At 36.8% G+C, this 25,598-nt stretch overlaps 2 protein-coding genes across 3 annotated transcripts in view; one reads left to right on the forward strand and one right to left on the reverse strand.

Annotated features, from left to right (window-relative positions):
• Positions 1 to 9,064, forward strand: SUGT1 (Suppressor of G2 allele of SKP1). Its single transcript, XM_051218997.1, has 6 exons — positions 1 to 96; positions 138 to 234; positions 274 to 463; positions 2,634 to 2,821; positions 7,225 to 7,319; positions 8,880 to 9,064. Exons 1-6 carry the CDS (start codon positions 74 to 76, stop codon positions 8,887 to 8,889), a joined length of 603 nt encoding a protein of 200 aa, XP_051069309.1. The 5' UTR covers positions 1 to 73; the 3' UTR covers positions 8,890 to 9,064.
• The window catches only part of MS3_00005303 (uncharacterized protein), a 22,061-nt gene continuing 4,738 nt past the window's right edge, over positions 8,276 to 25,598 (reverse strand). Inside the window, exons 9-16 of one of the 2 annotated variants that reach the window (XM_051213339.1) lie at positions 25,174 to 25,248; positions 25,053 to 25,115; positions 18,754 to 18,904; positions 17,836 to 17,945; positions 17,496 to 17,587; positions 12,139 to 12,254; positions 9,979 to 10,049; positions 8,276 to 8,489 (exon numbers count right to left, since the gene is read on the reverse strand). In XM_051213339.1, the coding sequence (XP_051069310.1) occupies positions 8,421 to 8,489; positions 9,979 to 10,049; positions 12,139 to 12,254; positions 17,496 to 17,587; positions 17,836 to 17,945; positions 18,754 to 18,904; positions 25,053 to 25,115; positions 25,174 to 25,197 (696 nt within the window). In that variant the 5' untranslated portion in view covers positions 25,198 to 25,248 and the 3' untranslated portion in view covers positions 8,276 to 8,420. The remainder of the gene's footprint in view (positions 8,490 to 9,978; positions 10,050 to 12,138; positions 12,255 to 17,495; positions 17,588 to 17,835; positions 17,946 to 18,753; positions 18,905 to 25,052; positions 25,116 to 25,173; positions 25,249 to 25,598) is intronic. The other variant, XM_051213338.1, reaches the window with a different exon arrangement.

Here is a 25,598-nt window from a genome sequence, read left to right on the forward strand (position 1 = left end):
GTACTTCGGCGAACTCATCAATTTTTTCGCTTCGTTGCATTCCTTAGAGTTTAAACTTTCGTCCTGCAGGTTAATGATGTCTGCTTCTGGTGATCGGTTAGTCAAGGTGGAGATTTCATTGACTTGTTGCTAAATAGATTTGATTGGTATCAGTCAGAGGATAATATTTGGATAGATTATTTAAGAAAAAAGATGGCACCAACTGATATTCGGGTAGAAATAAAAAGACGGGAGGTGAGAAAGTAAAATAATAAATTAAGTTTATAAAGACAGGTTTCTTTGTACCTGACTATTCCCACCGGTGATGAGTTGCTCAAGAAATTCCAGTTGCTCCATGAAGTTGTGCCAGAAGATTCATCATACCGTGTCACCGCCACGAAAATCGAAATCAAGTTAAAGAAAGCAGATAAAGTTTGCTGGAGTCATCTGGAATCTCAAGATTGTATCACTGGTTCAGGAATTCGTAAGTTGAAGTTAGTTAGGGCGCAGTTATAGATTTGTCAAACTATTTTTTGATTTAATTAATCTGTCGTCAGTGGGATGTATTTATTTCACGCACTCGTCTGTTGAGAAAAACTAATAATAAAACGCATAAAATACAAGTGTGCAGACCTTACTTGATTAGGCATGACTCCATATTTATAGCCGGACAAATAAGCTGGATATGTGATAAGTAGGGTAAGCGATACACACACGTACGCTGATATAAAAACAGTCAAGATTAATAGACGGATTATTGACAAGGTCAGATTGTGACTCTTTAAGCTAGAATAACCTATGTGGGCTTGACATAGTACTAGACACTACAGTGACACTAGTTGGTCGAGTGATATATATATATATATATATATATGCAGAGGTTCGGCATCGTGTGTTCTGGAACAGAGATGATAATGCAATCGATGTCACCATCTTGAAACACCGACTTAGGTGGCTTGGACATGTTCTACAAATGTCGTCCCAGAGACGCTGGGACTGGTTGGGAACAGCGGAGAGGCGGTCAGTGCATGACATGGTGTCGTTGTATGAAAGAAAGCTGTAAAGGACTGGCTTCTGTCGGTCCTTCACGACTCCCTGTTTGGGGTCCGAGAGATGGCGCTACACAGTGGCTAGAGACGTTATCAGATATGGCTCAGAATAGAAGCCAGTGGCGATCCTGCTGTAACCTTCTTTTACTTTCTTCATAAAAAGTGGTTGTGTCTCCCTTAACTGAAAGATTTCTTCTGATTGTACCTTTCCGTCCCCTCATTATTACTATTATTATTACTACACTACTTTACACCAAACTCTTCGTTATTGTTCTCTTTTTTTTCACACTCCTTACCTTTTTTTCTCTTCGAATTCTCATTGTTTTGTGTGGCGCATATATATTGGCGCTCTCTTGTACCAGTATTTATGTGTTCAAATAAATAATTAATTAATACAAGGAGGCACTAAATATATATACGTCACACTCCGACACTCGATTTTTTTGAGGGCTAAAATATTACCCGAGCACGAACCGAAGCAGGAGGCTTTCTTAGGGTGCCACACCTCTAGCCTTTGTCCTAGAGGCCTAATCCACGAGTTGTGGTAACGTTAAGAGGAGAAGACCCATGGTAGCCGGTGATCAGTAAGTTAATACGCCATTTGTTTCCTCAGGATACTCCGCCCTCAAATGCTGTGGTACGGCAGGGGTGGGGAGACTAAGTCCTCTCTCGAAATGCTTTCGCTTGGTCACGCTTATACAATCACTGCCAGAGAAGTCCTACTCACTGCCTTCTCGTGGCGTCGGTATATTTTACGAAATTGAGAGAACGAAAAGCGAATGTCCGGCCTTTTGACCGGGTTGGTGGACACTGAGAGTCCACCTAGGGGAGTTGAAAAACCCTGATTCCAAACCAATGGTGTACATAAGCTCCAGGATCCTGAAGAAACAAATAAACTTTGTAAAACAAATATTTCTGTATTTGCAGCGTCTCTAAAATGTATTTATCAAGATAATCTAAGAAATCTACTTCCAAATTTTAATTTGCGAACCAAGTACATCCAGATAATAAACTCGAAACCCCGTCCTCACAAAAATTTTATTCGATGACTGTGAATCCTTCAAAGTTTCTTTTGTTATGACTTTTGATTTTAATAACGTTTCATCTACTGGTAGTGGGAAAGCTAGCGAGTCTAATTTATGGATAGACCAATTAGATGTAGGATAGCAAGTCATGGATTGTGGTGCGGCATTCACTTATTCATATAGTTAAATATTTTTTGGTATTATAGCTGACTTAAGTCTGTTATGAAAACTTTGATGTCCAACGTTAAATCCTAAATTTAATTCCTTACTAAATTAAAACTCATTTAACTCTTACGCAAGTGGGCATTGTTAAGATCGCTTAAGGATCGTTTAAAGGTCTTACATAAATTTTAGTCTCACCGAAAAGCTAGTATCCGTTGGACATTATTTTTAAGATCACTTCGCCGTTTATCTAGTTAACATATTTCACTTGTGCAATAACGTAGGTTAGTGAGAAATCATAAGTAATCCTTTCGTTCTTCAACATTACGATTGTCTGTAAAAGTCGGTGTATTTTCATTTTGGCGCATATAAAGCATAACCTCTATCCATGTTATTCATTTTCTCTATTTCTTTGCAGAGACGTCATATGATGTCACCAAAATTGTTCACTCCTACCCTTCTTCAAGCAAATCTGCACACGATTGGAATAAGATCGATAAAGAAGCAGCTGAAATAGAGGGAGAAGAAGACCCTCTAAACAAATTGTTCAGAAATATTTACGAAAATGCCTCAGATGAAACTAGAAGGGCAATGATCAAAAGTTTTGTAGGTTTTCCCTTCTTTTCTCTTACTTCTAGTAAACTAAAGAGTTTTGGCTTGAAGTTTAGATTATCGTTTCAATTTCGAATGTGCCTTAAGCAAACAGGTATTTGCTTGATTTTATCCCAACAGACTAGATAGTCTATTTTACCTAAACGAAACGGACAAATTATCTATGCCTTTCACGTATAGAACATTGACGTGAATAGTAGCGGTAATTTGTCATCAGTTGACAAATATATCTTATCCCATGACTTCATTTCTTGACTAGTCCCGCATAGTTGTTTTTAATCGGATTATCTTATCTTTCACTGTTTACTAACTTAACCAGAGCCGATTTGTGCTTAGACATAAGTAATATATTCGCTTACCACCTTAGTCTATGAATTTACACCGCCTCACTAATTGATTTGCGACCTTTAACGAGTACCCTATGTCCATCCACATGATTGCCCACTCCGTCGACCCATGAAACGCTAACAATTCCTTGAAGAAACCTATGGTCAAACACCTGGGGCTTGTGCTTGTCTTCTACCTTCAGATAGCATGTTTCACAGCCATACAGTAGAACAGGACAGGCTGCTGCGCAATACAAACGCGCTTTGTCTGTGAACGGACATTTAGCACACGCCAAAAGTGACGCAAGTTGATTGGGGCTAACCGAGCTTTCTTAGATCCTTTCCGAGACCAACCCACCAGGACTCCTAAGATCAGTGAAGCGATCAAGATACTTAACTACTTTACTCCTTATAATCAGTCCAGGCAACATTTTGCATTTATGGGGAAAGAAACGCATCCCAAACATCTCTAGATTGCTGTTCGAGGTAGCCAAGAAACTGCGTTTCGTCAGCGTTATCATCAAACAGAACTATATCAGTTAGGTATTTTAATTCGATAAGTGAACGTCCTGGTGCGAGACTAATCTCTGGGAAGTTGAGAAGTGTTGTTTGTAAGAGAGCATCTTTGAGCACATTAAATAAGAGGGGGTAGTGGGCAATTCTGATGAAAACCATCTGATACGCTCGTGCACTAAGCTAATGTACTCTCAACTCCGACTTCAATACCGCAAACAAAACTACTATCCTTTCCTTCCCCTGCCTACTGACCATAGAGAAGTCCAGTTTCGTAATGGGAGTGGTGTTGGTGATGATTCCAGTGGGATTGAAGATACATTTAAGGTTATTCAGTTATGTATCAGTTACAATGATTAGGACTGCGAACTGAGTGGTTTTCAATAAACTGAATTATATCAGTTGATAGAGCAATGTAACGGAAATTTGTTGGAAGTTGACCTTACAATCAGATTACATCGATTTTAGTTTTCTTGTATTTGAAGGTTGAACATCCCCAATACTACTTGAGGCTTAAAGTTCGCCATAAGTGCTGAGTCAGCCAATAGGGTTCGAGTAGAAAACATTAACAAGGTTTGGATGGATATTCGATATGTCTTTCAATGAAACATTTTGCCCTTAAACCTAGGTCGAAAGAATTAGATGCTACTTGTAGGTTAAGAAATATGGGTATAATCGGGCGTCGATAACTATGTTTATGTTCACGTGCAAGTATGAAACCAGGAGTGTAGTTTTACAAGAGCTTTTTTGCGACTCCCGTGGCTGGTAATGACCATTAACTGATAAGAAATTTATGAGAAATGCCTTGATATTGCATGTGTTCCCTTACCATAACACTTCTGCACCGGTCATAGTCAAAGTCTCACAACATTATTGGTTCATTTACTTTTCTCGTCTGAACCTTGATCACCTGTTTCAAAACTACTTACCAGTGTAGAGGAATACGTCTGTTAATAAAATCTGGTTTAATCCTTGTTTTCTTGTACTATTCTCAATCACTCATCACTGTTCCGTAATTAAAGATAGTAAGGTTTGGAGATCTGATATTCAAATCAATTTCTTAAGATTATGAAGTGGGAATTACGTTTTCATAAGTTGAGACAATTATCGAATAAATTTAAATGGAACTGTCCGTTATACATCTATTTCAACAGAAGCCTAATTGTTATGATGATATGATTGTTGAGCCTGCTGATTCCCACAAGCCTATGAACTACTTTGGATAAAAGGTTACTAAAATTTTTAAAAAAGAAAAACAGTAAACCCTGGTTCTAAGACAAAGGTGTTTTGTTGAATTTATGTAAGGATATCATACGTTTTTGAGGACGTTGATTGATCTTTCCGACACTCAGATGTCAGAGTAAGTTAGTTTTCGAAATTAGTATACCGTTTCTATACTTGCCGGATTTCACATGCCATATGTAAGACACGACATCAATCTACGAAGATACTTTTGGATTGAGTTATTTAGGTAAGTGTAGACTACCTGGTTAGGGTCTGGTTGATTATCGTTAAGAATAGTTGGAGAGTTTTTAATATAGGTCGAAATCGTTTGGAATTTCTCAGATGCATTTACTGTTTATCTTTCTGTAGATCCCGATTTTCTAAATTCTTCAGAATTTTTTTCGTTCAACTGACTTAACGTTTTTTTCTTGGGTTGTAAAGTTGATGTATTATCTGTTTTATCATAACGAATACTCTTACAACCTCTATTACTCTTGGAATTTTTGTAGTGTTTTCACCTCGATGTTCTAATGGGGTGTGGAAACTTGAACCAATGTACACAAGCACCAGGTTCTACTTGGCATATGTCTGACGAAAGGTTCTCATTCAGGAGCCAACACTATGAAAGTAAATAATTCTGAAGATCTGTGTTAATCCTTAACCAGTTCTCTCTAGGTCTGATCAAAATACGGTATCATTTCCTGAATAGAATGACTGTTTGTCTGAAGTGTTTCGGGAGATGTAGACTATCTACTTCAAGTCTGAGGTACAAACGAGTGCTTTGTTTCTTTACGCTGTCTTACGCAAAATCGCTTTCAATGACCCAGATCCATCGATTTTGATTTGAACAGAAAAAATATTTCCGTAAGGGACTGAACGCATTCTGTTTGAAGGCTCTTCGTCAGCCGAAAATATACAAACATTTCAGAGAGTGATATACTTAAAAACTAAACTTAAATGTATTTTGGTCAGCGAACGTTACCTGGAGTTCTTTATTTCTAATGTTAGTATTATTTATTACACATCTCAAGTTATCGTTTTTCTCCCCGTTTGGGAGTTTAGACAGATATATGTCCCAGATCCTAAATTATTGTCCATGTGAATAATAGTTGTGGACAGCGGCTTTAAAGGCAAATGAAGGTAGAACTTCAAAAGTTACCTTTTGAGACCTGAGGTTTCCAAATGCTCCCAAAATTGATTATTCAGTCTTTTCTGCAACTTAAGCTATTAGAGTTACTCTTGAAAGTCCTCCGCTTGTCTCCTTTCACTTTTAGTGAATTTACAAATGAAATTCATAAATTCTATTGTCATCACTTACCTTTGCCTATCGTCCCGTCTCCTAAATACCTTCAATCCAGTAGACTGTTAACTATCATCGAAGTCCGTTTTGTTTTGAAGTGGTCCGAGATTTCAATTATCTTTTAATATTTGAATTCTGGGATCAATTGGTGATGTAATCTGTTATTCTCTCGTAGACTATCACTTCTACTTATACTGTCTATCTTGTAAACTATCAGTCTAAATTTCAGCAGCTTATCCTACTCACTGTCGTCAGAAAAAGTTTCTTTTTCCACTTCCAAAGTTAGTATTATCTGGAAGCATATGAATTTGTTACAACTAATCACCGTTATCGTTTTGTTGAAATGGAATTCACAAAGCTTTTTATTGGTGTTTTCCTGTTTAATTTCACTCTTATGTGCAAAATGAAGTGAATGATTGCCGTGTATATCAATAAAACCTGTCCTCTATACAGTGAAAACTCCAGTTATATAGCTCGGAAACCAGAAAATACTAATATATATCCTATTCCTTCAGCGTCTTCGCTTAGCCGTTATATCAAATAGGTGATGCGAAGCAGAGCGTACGACTGAAAGTAATTATTTTTATGCTCCTGTAAAATTGTGGTAACTGTTTGTCAAACCTTGTATCAAAGATCCAATGCCTTAACTCCCTAAAATCTGATAATATCAGTTATCGAGGTGGAAAAAAGTTTAAGACGAATTAAAGTGGTTTTTTACATGTAAAAACGGGATATCCTTTAGAAGCCTACATAACATCTGTGTACGGCTGGTCGCACATAACCACTTTCACTTTTACTTTGAAAATCGTACTTGTATTAACATATTTTCTTAGATACTGCAGTCCAAATTAGTGCAGTATTGTCCGACCCTTGGATTTTCATTTTTTGAAAGCTTTCATTTATCCCAGTCGTTACCGAAAAAATCCTATGTCAAGCAAACTTTTTAACAATCCTAATTCAGTATTTTAGGTATTTTTGGGGATATCCTTTTATTGCTTTTAAAGAGTTGTAATGCATTGATGTTTTTATTCTAGACGGAATCAGCTGGTACAGTCCTCAGCACCAATTGGAGTGAAGTTGGAGCAGGTAAAGTTGAAATACGACCTCCAGATGGGATGGAATATAAGAAGTATGAAATATAATGTTTGTTAACAAAAACTGCTTTATGCTTACGACTTTTTCAACGAAAATAAAGTATTTTCACGTTCATGACATTTTGCCTTGATAGATCATACTAATTCAGTCTAGATCAATCGCATTGCGAAAACTTATTATATTTGTTCAGTTTTTGTTGCTCTAATTTCAGATATATGCTATAAACGGGATTATTGATAGAATATGAGATATAAAGTTAGTGACATATTTCATCATGCAAGATGGTTCTGTTCATATAACGCAAAACAGCTTATCCCGTTGTTACTAAAATCCTTTATGTGTAATTCCTACCTATATAAATAAGTGACCAAACCCTCATCATTTATATGGAGGTTATAAAATCTTGCTGGAGTATAGAATCAATCTCAGCCTGTAACTGCTTTACTCTTGATTTCTATATATATACAGAATAGTACACAGACATTTCCGTTTGTGCTTTCAACTCCATAGAATCACAAGTGAATTCGCTTAGCACTTAAGTAATACTTCAGACTGTAATGAGTTTTTGTTAGAAAAATAACTGACTTGCTAAGCTTTCTCGGCAACTTGATACTTAATTATACGATTTTACAGGTACGAGAATGATCTATAACCCAACTCACCTTTATATTTAAACATTTTATTTAAAGGAGAGGTTTCGTAATCTAGGTAGCTGTGATGGGCATGATTGAAAGTAAATTGCTGTTTATAACTCAAGTTCTAGTGTTCTTTGAAACGATCTGAATATTATGGCTGTTTATTTGACTCATGGTGATATGCTAAGTAACTTTGCGCGCATCGCTTAGAAAGGCTAACACGTTTATAGCCAATAGCTTAGGTTTTTATGACGACAGAATACTCGGACGTCTTATCTCTTTAAAGCAAACCAGTCAAATACGCTTTCTGGACCTTCGAAATTGTTTTGTTGAACATTCAGCTAAAACTATACTGTACATCCCGAAATTTATTGACAGATTATTTTGACTGATAATATTACCAAATTAGTTATTTTAAAGAAAATAGTCCAAACTTTGTATAATGCAGTATCATTGGAATATACAAAATTTTCACAACTTAACATATCCGTATGATAACTTCAGTTTGTGAACATAACCATTTGGAGAAGACTGATCACTCGTATGGATGTCAAGTCTGCTAAAACCGCCTGGAAATAAAAGTTGAGCATTTATTACTTACGTTTAAGTGAATGTAAATTATTAGATCAATACATAAACGCTACTTAATTGTTTGTTCATAATCAAGTTGTTCACTATACGTACGCCTATTTGGGTTAGACCATGAATGTTTATCAGTAGAGCTCAAAATTATTAGTTCAGTTCGAAACTTAATTAAAGACCTTATTTTCAAATATTTTGAAGTTAGTGTATATAGAAGTACAGGACCATATTTCTTATTACGTGCTTAAATTAAATGGCTGCGAGTTATCACTTAAGGGTTCTATGTTTTTGGCCATTTAACCCAGAAAAATACTAGATTAAAAGGGAATCTTACCATAATACTTAGTACATTATGATGTTTTCCGTACATATTTCAGCACAATGTGACGAAATATAGAATATTAATGATCAAGTGTAGTAGCCGCTAATTTTGTTGTTTGGTGAACTACTCTACTACGTGAACCAACGGAACTGCTGTGTAATTATTTCGGATTGAGTTCTGTAATTTCGTGTTATATGACCAAACTTTATTAAATATCTTGTTTTTCGAGCTGCTTTTGTATCAGATACATAAATCATTCCCATCAATAGTATTTATTTAGTAGTTCCTGGATTTTCGTTCCAATTCTTACTAAAGACTTGAAATTTTTTATTGACTTTATAAACTTGTACTTATAAATGGAAGTTCGTTTCTAAGCTATGAAAACGAGCTCTTGCTTTTGACGAATAATGGAAACATATTCTTTTCCAATCTTAAACGTTATTTTTCCCAACGCACTCGAGATTCTACTTTATGGGTGTTAAACATGGCCATTAGGAATGGGGGATATCCGTAGGTTACTAGTATTCGAGATAGGTATTCTCGATGCATGGTGAATCGGTTGGTGAGGTTGTGCATCTTCATCAACTGAGGTATTGGGGACATGGATTACTTATACCATGTCTCGAGGGGTGACACTGTTTGGTGCAGGATTACGTTGGAAGAAAGTTACAGACTGATCAAATTAAGACGTGACACCAGTCTAGAGGTTAAGTATGAGTGCGAGATTGAATGTTATGAGTCCGACTCCCGGTCGCGTTGTTGTGGATGCACACTGCCAAGGAGTCCCATGCTAGGAACAAACGGCAGTCTAGTACGCCCAGTTTTTAATGGCTAACTAAGGTCGGTTGATGATTTCAATGATAATCTTATCTCTCTGTGCTGATATGGCATGGGAGCTTGAACCGATCCACATATGTGTCATTTTCTTCTTTGCGTATGACTGATTGCACTAAATGTCTATCCAAGTTTACCTCATAACTAAGACATTTGGTGAAGTGTTTGTAAGCAGTCTTCTCAGAAACGATTCCTGGCTAAATATATTTGCACTGGTGAATGGTTTTTAAACTTCGAAATTATAATCTTGTCAGAAATAATAAGAATCGTAAAGTAAATTCAAACAGACATTAATTTAATGTATCAAACAATTTTCACACCTCAACATCTGCATTTGTTTTCACCAGAAGTAGATTAGTACGACGGTAAGAGAATATAGCGACAGCTAGAACTGTAGTAAAACAATTAAATTTATGAGTATAAATGACACAGTGGTCGTGAATGTAATGCATAATTACCAAAAGATATGCATAATTTCACGTGAAAAATTTACCCACTGAACACAATGACTTCATTTCCATACCAATTACTCTCTGTTCTCGTTCTTTCCTCTTCGATCTTCCCAACCTTCCGCTGCCAGATGTTCTATTCCTGGTCTGCGTTATATACTACTTATGTCGACATAAGTAGCACATACCACAGAAACAGTAGATTTTCATTGGAATCATGAACCGATTTAAGTTGGACAACCATTAAACACTTGGAAACATTGAACAGCCATTTTGTCCTAACACAGGACTCCTCAGTCATACGCATCTACGACTCCGCACGTATGACTCAGACCCATGGACTTCGATCTCGAGTGAACATTTAGCCTCTAGTCCACTGAGCCGTTAACCAACGATTTTAATGTCTAACTTCGGTCATCCCACGATACTGCGCATCCATCTCCCATTGTGTTCAGTGAGTAAATTTTTCACATGAAATTATGTCTATTATTCGGTAATTATGCATTACATTCACGATCTTACGGTAAGAGAATATAGCGACAGTTATAACTGTAGTTAAACAATTAAATTTATGAATATGAATGACGCAGTGATCGCGCGCGAGCGCTTAACCTCTAGACCACTGAGCTACCATGTTTTCACTGGTGTTTGAACAGTGATCGGTCGATAATCTCAATTAAAACAAAAATATCCAGAAACCTATACTAATACTTGAATCAAATTTGTCACGCTACCAGTTGTGTCTGATATATTAGGTTTCTTGTAATTTTGTCAATATTTATAAAAAGATATCTGATCTTCAATATAATCAAGATTAAGAGAACTCATAGCTAGTGACTTCTCAGAAATTGTAGCTTGAAAACCATATTCTAGATAGTAAATTTGATTTGCAGCGACAAAATTGCTGTGGATATAATTAAAATTTCCATTTATACAGAAAATGTTTAGAAGAGCGGAAATAACCCTTGGAAAATCAAGGGATTATTTTCTGGATGTCTGTTTCTGCACTTATTACTTATTCATTCGATAAGTGATTCACGATATCCTATTATTATCCTAAATGTTAGCTTTCGTTTGACCAATTAAAGGTAGAGACATCTATTGCTATTCAGAGAAATTTAGTTAATTGTCTATAAACCTATAAAAATTTACGGTGTATTATGATCCTCTATTTATGTAGTCGCTTTGATATATTTATATATTTTTATATAATAACTTTTTTCTGAACAGTAAGTGGTTCTTGACCGGACTTTCTGATGTTCCGACTGGCGGTTTTGAAATAGGCTGATTTTACGTGAGTACTTGATTGTTAGCTCATTCAGTATGTACGTTAGTGGAATTATTGTGTTTAGAGTAGGCAGAGAACACAATCAAAACCGTTTTTCCAGATATGTAGATAAGAAGCGGACCGAACACCGCTCTCAAAGCCTCGTTAATTTAAAACGCATTATACTGATGATCTACGTCGCCAACTTTGTAACCGACACTGGACTTCTTTCTTCCCATCGGTAGTATTATTTTCAGGTTATCCTGGCGACGACTATGTCGTCGACAAAACTTCAATTTGATCGTTGTGATTAAGAGCAACCAGCGAGTTTTCCAAAAAAGACTTCAGGAGTTAGTACAGATGTAGGTGATTTTGTTGGTGTGGCTTTATGCTCTGTCTGGAAAACTATGAAAGAGATCAATGGGCTTATCAGATTCAAGCATTTTACTTCATCTATGCGAAAAGATGTTTGGTGAAAGTTACACTATTATTTGACGGTTTTGTGATCTCCCAGTTTTAATTTACTGAACAGTTCAGATAGGAAGCCTAGGTTTCTGGTACATGTCAAGATAACCGTTGGCGAAGTCAGCTATTAGTTTAAACTATTATGTCCAGTACTTTGTTTTAATTACCGAGCAGTGTCGAGAACCAGAGTATTTTATGTCTGTATGCTTCATTTACGGTCGACTCGTATTCATATGTAAAACATAAATGTACACAATTATTTTACTGTATATAAGAAAACATTTTACAGTTGTCTGCACCTGATAAAATTTCCAAAGAATCAAATCCAAGGATTCTATCCCATAGTAAAAGTACTTGGTCAGGTGCCAAAAAACCACTGAATGCACGCACTAGCCATTTAAATATAAAACGGACACTGAAGAAAAGTTATTAAAAAGTTAAACATTACTTGTTGAAACAAGTGATAAAATTCACAACAATTGTGATAGTTTTTCTGTGTGTGAAGAACTGATCACTTGTAATAATATCTGTCATATACGTTTAGGAAAATAAGTAAACATTGTTAGCCTCATAATCCCAAACCACGTTACACAGTTCTGAATTATATCAATACAATAACAGTTTAGTTATTCTATATTGGAAGAAGTGGGAAGTTATCCTGTTCATTTACCATATAGATTATTCAATGCATCAGTGTAAAATTAGAGAAAATAAATCAGTCATTGCTGAGTTAGTCGTTTCAGCTACTACAGAGTAATGAATTACTCTTGTAAATAGTGATAGTTGAGAAATATTTTTGTATTTATTAATTAAATGTGGTATGTATGTGTTTTCGTAGCTTACTTACTTACTTATACCTGTTACTCCTCGTGAAGGAGCATAGGCCGCTCAACAGCGTTCACCATCCAACCCCGTCCTGAGCAATCCTTACCAGCTCCTTCCAGTTGTTATTCATCTTTTTCACATCTGCTTCTATTTCCCGACGTAATGTGTTCTTGGCCTTCCTCTTTTCCGCTTCCCTTCAGGATTCCACGTTAGGGCTTGCCTCGTGATGCAGTTTGACGATTTGCGTAGTGTATGTCCTATCCATTTCCATCGTCTTTTCCTAATTTCTTCTTCATCTGGAAGCTGGTTTGTTCTCTCCCAGAGAAGGCTGTTGCTGATGGTATCCGGCCAATGGATGTTGAGTATCTTGCGTAAAAAACTATTTATAAATACTTGTATCTTCTTGATGATGGTTGTTGTAGTTCTCCAAGTTTCAGCTCCGTACAGTAGAACTGACTACCTTGACGTTTGTATTGAAGATTCTGACTTTGATATTGGTTGAAAGTTGTTTTGAGTCCCATATGTTCTTCAATTGTAGGAATGCGGCCCTTTCTGTGCCAATCCTTGCCTGTGCGTCTGCATCTGAACCTCCTTGCTCATCAATGATGCTTCCCAGGTATGTGGAGGATTCTAAATCTTCCAGAGTTTTGCCATCAAGAGTGATTGGATTGTTGTTCTCCGTGTTGAATTTGAGGACCTCGGTTTTCCCCTTGTGTATGTGTATGTTGAGGCCTACTGATGTAGGGACTGCTGCTACACTGGCTGTCTTTATCTGCATTTGTTCATGTGTATGCGATAGGAGGGCTAGGTCATCTGCGAAGTCCAAATCGTCTAATTGATTCTGAGCTGTTCATTGTATTCCGTGTTTTCCCTCAGATGTCGAGGTCCAGTGGACCACCAGAAGAAAGAGGAAGGGAGAGAGTAAACAGCCTTGTCTGACTCCGGTCCATACTTGGAATGCATCTGTCAGCTGTCCTCCATGCACGACCTTGCACTGTAGTCCGTCATATGAGTTCCGGATGATGTTGAAAATCTTCTCAGGAACTCCGTAGTGTCGTAGAAGTTTCCATAACGCTCTCCTATCTACACCGTCAAATGCCTTTTCATAATCAATGAAGTTGATGTACAGTGTTGAGTTCCACTCAATTGATTGTTCGACGATGATCCGTAGTGTCGCAATTCGGTCTGTGCACGACGTATCCTTACGGAATCCAGCTTGTTGATCTCGAAGTTGGGCGTCTACTACGTCTTTCATCCTGTCCACCAACACTCTGTTAAAGACTTCCCCTGGTACTGACAATAGTGTATATCTTCGGGCCCTGCTGCTTTCCCGCTCTTGATTTGTCTGATGGCCATTCTGATTTCTTCCGTCGTTGGTGGACTGACATCTATAGGAAGATCTGTGTGCTGTTTTCGGAGCAGTGAAACATATTTGCCCTTCAGGCGTAGAATTTTTTTAATAGTGTTATTGCTAAGTTTACATTAGGATTATTTTTACAAGGACTCTACAATAAAGATGAATTTTTGACCATTCTATAAACTCTTGTACATAAAAATTGAAGTTTTGAACAGTAAGACGTGATTTTTCAGTTTGGATTACATACTTTTGAGAGGGATTTGTTTCGTGAGAGAAATCTTTAATTTACTTTAGAGCTTCTATATAAAAAACAAATCTCATGTTCTAGCAAGGCATCCAATTTAAATAAAAATTCAACTTTTGTTTATATCCTAGTAACAGAACGAACAATCAGACTTGAAGACATGATCAGTAATGTGATATTGAAATAGTTAGGTATTAATGACATTCATGATGTTATGTCCCGATAAGCACAATGAATGATAACTTTTGTGATCCATTTATGGATCAATACTATACGTACATTTTTATCGTATAATTTTTGAATAACTAAACTATTCATATTAATGTCCCTCTTATCATGAGCTTTATTTTGACCTATGAACTATTATTATACGATTCACCATGCTTGAATTATACCCTGTCTATTAATCACTACCTCCCACCTTCACATCCACACTTGGTCAAATCTTGTACAAATGTTGCTTTCTATTTTACGATGTAGTCTGTTTGATTGGTATATAAACCCCGTATTGTTTTAGATACATGATTCACATCACAGAGGCTGAGATTTGTGTTCTGGACTTAACTGACTGGGCTAGGTGAAATGCAGGACCAATCAGGACTATAGACTGCTCGCACGTGTTTTACGCGTCACTGGTCCGATCGATAAGTCACTGCTATCTAATTGGCGGTATCATTACGTATACATTAGCATGGCACTCAGACAACAAGTTATAACGCATGAATATATACGTTAACCTTTAAAGAAAGAATAAAAATCAGCGTTTAACGTTACGCCTTCTTGAAGTCACCACGAGTGTGAACGTAACTATACGCCTAAAATGTACTACTTTGAAGTCATATACCAAAATGTTTTGCACCAACCACATCATACTGAACTGTTTCACCGAACTATTCCTTTATTGATGGCATACATTATAAGAACTTGTTCAGAAAATACATTCAAATACAACTTGCACCTTGAGACCCTGAATTTTAATTACTAACTGCGGTTCGAACCATGATGATTGACTCTGTTTCTACTGCAAAATCAATGAAGGGCAGATAGTTTGGTTTCGAAAGGAAACGTTTGTTGTTGATGTAGTGTCCTTTCCTTTCTTCTTTTTACTTATTTTAATGCTTCTTTTGATATCAATGTTTATGATTACTGTTTCGCTACTTCGTACTTTTTTAAAATGAATACGTCTGTAACAATCAGATAATTTGTCATTTTCTCCAAGTGTTTTTAATAATATTTCTGTATGACTTAAGAGATTTATCGACAGTCTAACCACACTGAAGCTTATAGTTTCTCGAAAACATATATAACAGGTTTTAGTGAGAAAATTAGTTATATGAGAGATTAAAACACGAATTTCAGCGAAGGGATCTCTTTTCAACGAATTTATTATCAAGCTGTACAATCGTATATATATGAAAATTTTGTTTTTGTAAAAGTTTTTGGTTGAGATCATGAATTAATTGATGTTAGACCACCGTTGGAAACCTGGAAGCACTGGACGGCCGTTTCTAATAAGATGATTAAAATGTTTTTGTTATAATAATTAAAGGTCATAGAGGTGTAAAAATAAATAAGGTGATATGATGAGTATTCACGAATAAAACAATGAGAATATAAGACATAAGTAAAGGGGGGAATGCAGTAATAATAATAATAATAACAATAATAATAATAATAATAATAATGATAATAATAATAATGGGTAATCAAAATACTTAAGGCCAAGGTAACGATAACGATAAGACGTACTTCTTTTGTACGCATAGTTCTGGTTTAAGCTCCTGGATGGTAAGTGCTTCGGCTATTTTATTCACTAAATCTATTGTTATTATTCGTATTACGTAATCTAGTATTATAACCATTTTATTAACTGTGTTCACATTTCCTCACGGAATTAGTACTTTTACAAAAACAAAATTTTCATATATATACGATTGTACAGCTTGATAATAAATTCGTTGAAAAGAGATCCCTTCGCTGAAATTCGTGTTTTAGTTATATGAGAGAAACGAATAATGGTCTGTTTGAATCACTGCTTTTGTTTGTGTGAAAGTGACCTACTGAAATTTTAGCGTTACAAGCCTAAAGCAAAGGATTGGTCTCAAGCTTACACCGCAGATGTCTTTTTTCATTTCGGAACACATTTCGAATAAAAGCCATATAATTTAAGTGTTTATCAAAATACACTTTGCTCTTTTTTGGCCAGTCAACCGACATTACTTTAGCGATTGTCTCAGCACTAGGCACCTCAATTAGGCTTGGTGGTACAGTGAATTTATCACCTAATTTTATATTTATATTGTAAACCTGACAGTATCAATGATTTCCTCAAACGCTATGGTAATCATCAGTTCAACAACATGATATGGTGGTGTATTCATCTGCTTCATTTGGCGAATCACTCTTGAAATTAAAGATAATCATTTGGTATGTTAATCACGAATTTCTACCATAGCTTTTTTAATCTAAACTTAGCCTACCATAAATATTTTTACAGGATACTGGATTATATTATCAAATTTAAATACAGGCTGTATCCTGGATATTGTTTCAGTTAATTACAAAAGTCGACTTCTGTCTGATTCATCCCAGTGATTAAGAGAACTAAAACTGTTTTAACACCCATATTCTAGAATCTAATTATTGTGTTTAATTTCGTGAACATTATAGTGTTCATATATTGCAAACTAACCATAGTAGATACGTCTTATCATTTCATTGTTGCATTAATTGTGAACCTGACTGATGCACAGCATAATCCTGTAGTATAATTAAATAATAATACAAGCAGTTTCAGTCGGTCGGTCAGTTACAACGTAGGACCAGGCACATACATGCATCGGTCCAAGTTGTCACACCTCATTAGTACAGCAAAACAAACATCGGATTCATAGAAGTATTGAACACATATTCACCATTCGTCAAGTTCTAAAACACAGGCATGCTTATCGGCGTCCGATAATAGTGGTCTGAAACAAGCAGTTTAACAATGAAAGACATTTAGTCAGTGAATGAATATGGTATATTAGCGAATAGATTAGATTAATAACTACCTAGGAAGTTTCCAGCTCAATTTGAATTAATGCTCAGGCTTTCTTTCTACTTTTACCACTACCTCTGTTTATTCCATTCTAGTAATAAAAGCTAATATATAATTATTAAGACTAAGTAAATATATTAAAGTTGGTTTTATGAGGAAATTAGATAACTTCTATAAAAATTCAACTTACGGTTGTGCACCAAATGATTTTAAATGAAAGAAAATCTCGGGCTCCTTGGTTTGTAACAAACGTTCAAATAACAGGCATAAGCATAAAATACCCTGATAATTACGAAAGATAAATAGGTAAGTAAATTATAATTTGTAATCAACTTTCTAATAAAGTGTTGATTTGGATTTTTGTTTTCTTAGTTTTGAGCTTATCAACAGCATTTAAATCACGTAGTTTTACTTTACAAGATATAGTGCAGAAGTTTATTTTTTATCTATAAGATTCGATACATCATTCATACAATACAAAGTTAATTGGTTTATGGTTATGCGGAAGATTTAATAAATGATAGACTTACACTATTTTCATCGGATATGGTATGTAGTTTGTAAAAGTAACGTATATATAATTGACGAAATGTTACATACAAAGTGACTGGGTCGTCATATAAATAACATAATGGTAACACTATAGTGAAAAAAAATTTAAAGTGTACGAAATGTGAATAAGAGAAAATTTTTAAAGTAACTAATTACTGTAAAAATTCGTATTATTATTGTGAGCTTTAATTGATTTGAACACGTTAAGCAATAAACCAAATGAAGTGAAGAAATTATAATTATCGTTAAGTAAAATGTTCTAGTAACTATTAAAATAGTATGTTATTACATAATAACACATTGGTATAACAAATAATATTTTGATTAACATTAGCTATGCTAACGTAAGTTGTAGTCATTCTCGTTTATGTCATATATCCCCCTTGCTGCTAAATGTTTGATATAGTAGAATTTATCAAAGAAAATTCACAATGGTTACATCTGAAATTTCTATTGACTTAGTCGTACAATCTAAATCAGCAATTAATGAAGGATAACAGTGCTTGATTAACTCGACTAGACAGGAGTAACAGACAAAAAGTAAGCTCGAGTTGCAGCTTGTGTATACTTAAAACGGCTAAAATGATTCAGATGGTTTACAAATTCAAACATCTATGGGTAGGTGAACTACTAGTGTTACTCATTAAAGCGGCTCTATACTTGAATTCGACTTGACTTGCAGCCTTATTACATTATTTGACTTGGCAAGATATGTCTAATTTACTCGATGTTTTAGTCACCATTTTACGGTTTTCGCTAAATCAAAGTGACATGGAAAAATGGAAGCTCCAAGGACAAAAGTAATTAAGAGTACAAAGTTTAGTCATATAAGAGTTCAAAATAAATTATTTGGATAAATTTGAATATATTTGTAATGGAAAATCAGAAACACTTACTATACATAGAAAAACCATGAAATGGTATGACTCCAGAAGGAGGATAAATATATGTTTCTTTAGAATTTTTAATAATTATCCTTGGTGGTGATCCAAGCATAGTTTTAAAATGTGATAATACGGTCTGATCTCTTGTAAAAGGCAGAAGAATCTGATAAAATGAAATAGTAAAAATACATTCTATTGATTATTTTGGTTGATTTAGTGGTAGCTATTAATTTTCGCATAAAGATAGTGTTAATTAATTTATTGGTTATATTGCATATTGTATGAGTTGATTTACCAATAAAAAATCTAAACATTTTCACTCAAAGTTACTTGAAATACAGGTGTTGGTGAAGTTTTGATTGCCTAATTTTAATTAACCATAAAAAAATATTCGATAATAAGCTGTCCATTGTTGGAACAGCCCATATTAACATCATCATTAATTACAATATGCAAACCCAAGTACAAATAAGTTAAGTAAACTGTCTTGAATTATTATAAATAAATAGTATATATCCCAATGAGTAGAAAAATTAGATTTCCTGACGTTTCGTGGCTTAGTGTAAGTCACTTCTTCAGAGAATAAATAACCAAATTAAAACTGAATTATATATACATGGAAGAGAGTTGTCTGAATTTATAAGTGATTGCATGGGCATGTTCCTTTAGAAATTGTTTCGGAATACTGATATTGAGGTTGTTCTATTTAATATGGTAACACAAGGAGTATGCTATCCTTCTGAGTGGAGCATTTGTGAAGCGTCATGTAACATCTAATGATAACGTTCTCCTTGTGGTTATAATGACGTCAGCAATGGTATCAAATAAATCTGTTATATCTATTGAGCTGATTTCTAGCTCGTTGTAGGATTTCAGCTAGTTGTTTAGCAATGAAATGTTATGACCATTGTTATGAACGGGGAATTAAGATGCCCAGACAATCACGAAAGCTATTTTCTTGGGACGTTATTGCATTTCATTCAAACCCTGTAAAACACTTATATTTATTTTTGTCCCTATCTTATTCTACATAACACGAGCTTTCGTTCTATGTACCATTCACTAGCATACCCTTTTTTGTCCCAAAAATATTGTAATTTAAACATTATATTTTGCACTATATTTTCTACCCTAATTCCCTGTTTCGGGCATAACTGTATTTTTCCAAATTATCGTACGTCGTGGTCAAGATATGCACTTATTTATTCATGTACATGTTTGTAGTAATCCGAATTCAGAGAATCCAGAGTTTAGTGTTCCAACTGTCTTGTCTTCTTTCACTCGCGTGCTTGCCAACCAATCAGGATTTAGAATAGTTCTCTCTACCCCGATCGAACTCACGCGTATTAGACTCAAGGTTAAGCCACTCAGCCTAACGCGTCAAGGTCATAATTTAGACTACACAGACCAAGGTCAAGTCATAACAAGTATCACGGGGTAAAAGCGATCCAAGGTCATAACAACCATTTATGCAATATGTATTTCAGGGGTAAGGTGTAGGGACATAATGATTATGTACACTATTTTCTCCATTTCCTTTTCACTAATAATCGGTAAAATATTTATTTGCTTGAATCATATTTTTCAATCACCATAATAATATTAGACAAGAGAAATCACTAGTAATTTTGAAAGATATTTTTAATAGACAATACGATACTTAGGATTGCGAGCTATGGGAGCATCTTATAGATACGATGGCGACAAATAATATTTCCCCCCAAATGACCTGGTATGGCTGAGGATGGGATGAGCCCACCCTCTTTCTCCAAATGCTCTCACACGGTCACGCGTATACAGCCTCTGCTAGGGAAGTCCTACTCACTGCCTTCTCGTGGCGGGGGTGTTGTTTACGAAAATGAGAGGATGAAAGGCGAATATCCGGCGCTTTAACCGGATCCCAAACCAATGGTGCACAAGAGTTCCAGAATCCTGCGGGGACAAATTTCGTTGGTCACCGGCTACCATGGAACTGCATCTCCTCACGATGCATCACGGCCTTGTGGATCAGACATTTAGGTCAAAGGCTCGGCGTGTGGCCCCTCAAGAAAATCACATGCCTCAGTCTGGGCACCCGGGCAGTATCACAGCCCACACACAAATATGATGAAATGTCGATATTTATGGAAAATACTTGTCTTGCTTCGATTAACAATCAAGTGATTCAGATTATAATTATTATTACCACTATTACTATTTTTTACGTCATTTATTCACTCTCTTTTATTCCCACTCTGTCTATCCTAACTTTTCGACTTATACAGCAGGTCGACTTTGGTGGAAATTCGACTGTATCTAAACGTTCTCGAGTCACTGTCCGGTTGAAAATTGTATGTTACCACTGAATATGAGTACTGAAGCAGTTTTTCTGAAACCACGTGCACCATTCAAACTGGCCGCCTTCAACGTTCGCACACTTATGCACGTTGGACAACAGATAGAGCTGGCTATGTCTTTGCAAAGACTTAATTTCGATGTTTGCTGTCTATCCGAGACTCGTATTCAAGACTCTGGTGAAGTACTACAAATTCGCTCTCCATCTGTCGCTTCGAAAAGCTTGTTTTACGTGCGTTTATCCGGGGACCCTGTGGCATCTTCGTCTGGTCTTGCTGGCGTTGGTGTCGCACTAAGCGCTAGAGCTGAGGCAGCACTAATCGATTGGACCCTCATTAACAGTCGGTTATGTGCTGTTAGATTAGAAAGTCCCATCAAAGTGAGCAGAAATCGGCGTGAGACACGATGTATTTTCGTCATCTCCGCTTATGCCCCGACAGATTGCAGTCCGGATGCAATCAAAGATGAGTTTTACCACCAGTTATCTGTTCTTCTCCAGAAAGTGCATTCGACAGATATTGTAATACTAGCCGGAGACTTGAATGCTCAGGTCGGGCGTCTAGGCACAGAAGAGGATTGTTTAGGTGGTCTATGGGGACTTGTTGGTCGCAGGACAGATAACGGGGACCGTCTACTGCAACTGCACAGACCACAACCTGTTTCTGGCTAGCACTAACTTTCGGCACAGTCATCGCCGATGTGCCACCTGGCGTCCTCCCTCTGCATCCCAAGCCTGGACTCAGATTGATCACATCGCGATCAGCTACCGCTGGCGTGGTTGTGTACAAGAATGCAGCTCCTTTTGGAGTACCTATCTGGACTCTGACCATGCCTTGGTCTGCGCCAATCTTACCTTACTTTTCAGTGGACAACGAAGTGACCGCCACCAACGGATTGATGCAAGCAAGATAATTGCAACTTCTGTTGCTAGTAAGTATCGAACCGAGCTAGTTTCTAGGCTAGCTATCATTCCACCGAAAAGCATAGATGAGCATTGGTTGCAATTGCATGACCCCATCAAAATGGCGGGTACAGTCAGTTGTGGGTTCGCGAAACGTCCCGCTTATAAGCACTGGCCTTCCTCAGGCTCCTTACAACTCATTGAAGCCCGTCGGTCTACTCCGGGTGACCGTGAGTTTGACCACAAACGAAGGATGTTACGTAACGAAGTTGGGCAAAGCTTGCGTAACGACCGAGAAGCCTGGTGGTCGGAGCGTGCTAATGAGTTGGAAGCAGCAGCTGCATCTGGTAATTACCGGAAGCTCTTCCAACTCATCCGAGCCACTGGCAGCAAGAAGTCTGGTGTGGGCGAAACAATCTGCGAGGATGACGGGATGCCAATCACTAACACCAATCAACATCTTACACGATGGGCAGAATTTTTCGAAGGGCAGTTCAACTGGCCTGCTGCTCCGGCAATATCGGTCAGGCTGTCCTTTCCTCCATGGCCGGTGGCGACTGATCCACCAAATGAGGCGGAAGTCCGCAAGGAACTCCAACTCTTCAAGCGTTACAAATCACCTGGCCCAGATGACTTACCTCCGGCTCTTTTTAAAGATGGTGGTGACTTTCTGACTAAGGAACTGACGACGTTGTTTACAAAGGTCTGGGAGCTCGAGAGTGTACCAACGTCATGGAATGAGTTGATAGTTGTCCCTATCTTTAAAAAGGGTTCACGTCGTCTCTGTAACAACTATCGTGGGATAAGTCTACTTTCGATTGCCTCCAAGCTATTGGCTTTCGTCATACTTCGTAGATTGTTCAAAACTCGAGAAAGATTGACTCGCGAGGAGCAGGCTGGGTTTCGTTCTGGTCGAGGATGTATTGACCATATCTTCACCCTCCGCCAAATGTTAGAACACCACCATACTTATCAAAGGCCAACAATCGTAGTATTTCTTGACATCACGTCTGCCTTCGATTCGTTGGACAGGACTGTTCTCTGGGGTTGTCTATTGAAGAAGGGTGTGCCTGAGAAGTTTATTAACATCCTAAAAGCCCTATATACAAACACCTCAGGCAGAGTGAGGGCATACAACCACCTTTCTCCATTGTTCCATTCGAGCAGTGGGGTTAGGCAGGGTTGCCCAATCGTACCATTCCTCTTCAACTTTGCCATCGATGACATTCTGGAAGCAGCTCTGATGGATGTAAGTAATGGTTGTGTGGATCTGTTGCCTGGAGAAAGAATTCTCGACCTTGAGTATGCGGATGATATTGTCTTACTGTGCGATAATGCCCAAGGCATGCAATCTGCACTTAATCAGTGTCCGTAGGTACGGTATGAGCTTTGCACCTTCGAAGTGCAAAGTACTTCTACAAGACTGGCAGAATTTTAATCCTGTACTCACTCTGGATGGTGAGCAGATAGAAGTAGTCGAAAAGTTCGTGTATCTAGGTAGCTACATAAGTGCTGGTGGGGGTGTGAGTGATGAGATCAATGCACGAATAGTGAAAGCCAGAGCGGCTTGTGTCAATCTGGGTCATCTTTGGCGCCTTCGTGATGTTAGTCTGACTGTAAAAGTTCGGATCTACAACGCGTCGGTGAGAGTGGTTTTGCTCTATGCTTGTGAAACCTGGCCTCTCCGAGTTGAGGACGTTAGACGACTCTCTGTGTTTGATCATCGTTGTCTCCGAAGGATTGCTGACATCCGGTGGCAACACCATGTTAGTAATGCAGAATTTCGGCATCGTGTGTTAGGGCACAGAGATGATAATGCAATCGATGTCACTATATTGAAACACCGACTTCGGTGGCTTGGACATGTTCTACAAATGTCGTCCCAGAGACGCTGGGACTGGTTGGGAACAGCTGAGAGGTGGTCGGTGTATGACATGGTGTCGTGGTATGATAGCAAGCTACAAAGGGCTGGCTTGTGTTGGTCCTTCACGACTCCCTGGCTGGGGTCCGAGAGATGGTGCAACACAGACGTTAGAGACGTTATCAGATATGGCTCAGAATAGAAGCCAGTGGCGATCCTGCTGTAACCTTTTTTTACTTTCTTCATAAAAAATGGTTGTTTCTTCCTTAAGTGAAAGACTTCCTCTGACTGTATTTTTCCGTTTCCTCCATTATTATTATTATTGTTGTTATTATTATTATAACACTACCTTATACGAATCTGTTCGTTACTGTCCTTTTTTTACGTTCCTTACCTTTATTTTTTCTCCTCGGATTGTCATTGTTTTGTGTGGCGCATATATATTTGGTACTCTCTTATACCAAGATTTATGTGTTCAAATAAATAAATAAATAAATAATATTCCTTGCTCTGAACCTGATTAACAGCCATTACTGATCGTTTCAACCTCTAAATGGTTATGTTTCGTGTCAGTGGCGTAGCGTACAGAAAGATGACGTGAAATCTACTTGTCTTTTTTTAAGTATTCGTATATGTCACTAATGCTAGGAAGGGTGCAGTTGGGTATATCATCAGATTACGTTTTTGAAGCTAGTTATTATTGAAGTTTGCAATTCGTTTATTCACCATGTGATTTGACTAAGCTATCTTGAACGAACTATAGGTACGAATCTGTATAAGACAATTAATTGTGAATTAAATGCTGACACTTCCAAATGACTAGCTCTAAATCGCTCATACTATATTATCATATGTCTCGTTGCTACACCCTATTAAAATACAATGCAAGTGGTTAATCATGGTGAATAAATGTCATACTGTAGTTCCAAACAAAACCAATAACGCGAGTGAAGAAAATCAAATTGAATAAGAGATGTTTCAGTAATGCAAACCTGGTTAAAGCATTTGAAGGACATAAAAATGATAGCTATCCCGAAATATATGTCATCTTAACTGCGAAAATTAAGATAAAATTTAGATCCATAATTTGCTTTATCGTAAGTCAATGTCAGGTTAGTGACTGAACAGCTTAGAGTGAAGAACAGTTCATTTAGTGTAAAATGTTTAGGATGAAAGAAAATTATATTCGACAAATTTTTATAACCATTTATTTACCTGATATGTATAGTCACAAAACACAAAGTGCATGTCATCATTGGAGGCAGTAAGTTGTACTTCCTAAAGATATGAATATGTTGTTTGTTAAACAAATGAAAAATCCGTAATTCAGCTGTACCTTACAAATTAATTGATCTGTCATATATTCATTTTCTGCAACAAACGATTTCAATTGCTCATAATAAAGACGATCCTATAAATGAAAATAAACCTGTGATAAATAATTATAATATAATAACAATAATATTCATTGGTTGAAATAGTGGATTATAATACTTGGACTATCAGGTGTTCACGATCGTTCATGTAGTTAATGTTTTAATTACTATTAAAAATGGAATTAGCTGGAGAATCTTAGGGGATAATTTCAACTTTTCTTGAACTTAAGTTGAATAGAATGGCAACAATTGGTGTGAAGAGCTTTAAATTGCAAGGTCAGTAGATTTACGGATTTTGTTTATATTTTGCAAAGACCAGTGAAAATCCGACTTTTGGGAGTAGTTAACTGACTTAGTTATTCACTACAATGGGAAACTATACACG

Source organism: Schistosoma haematobium, chromosome 3 (genome assembly GCF_000699445.3).
Source record: "Schistosoma haematobium chromosome 3, whole genome shotgun sequence".
NCBI lineage: Eukaryota > Metazoa > Platyhelminthes > Trematoda > Strigeidida > Schistosomatidae > Schistosoma > Schistosoma haematobium.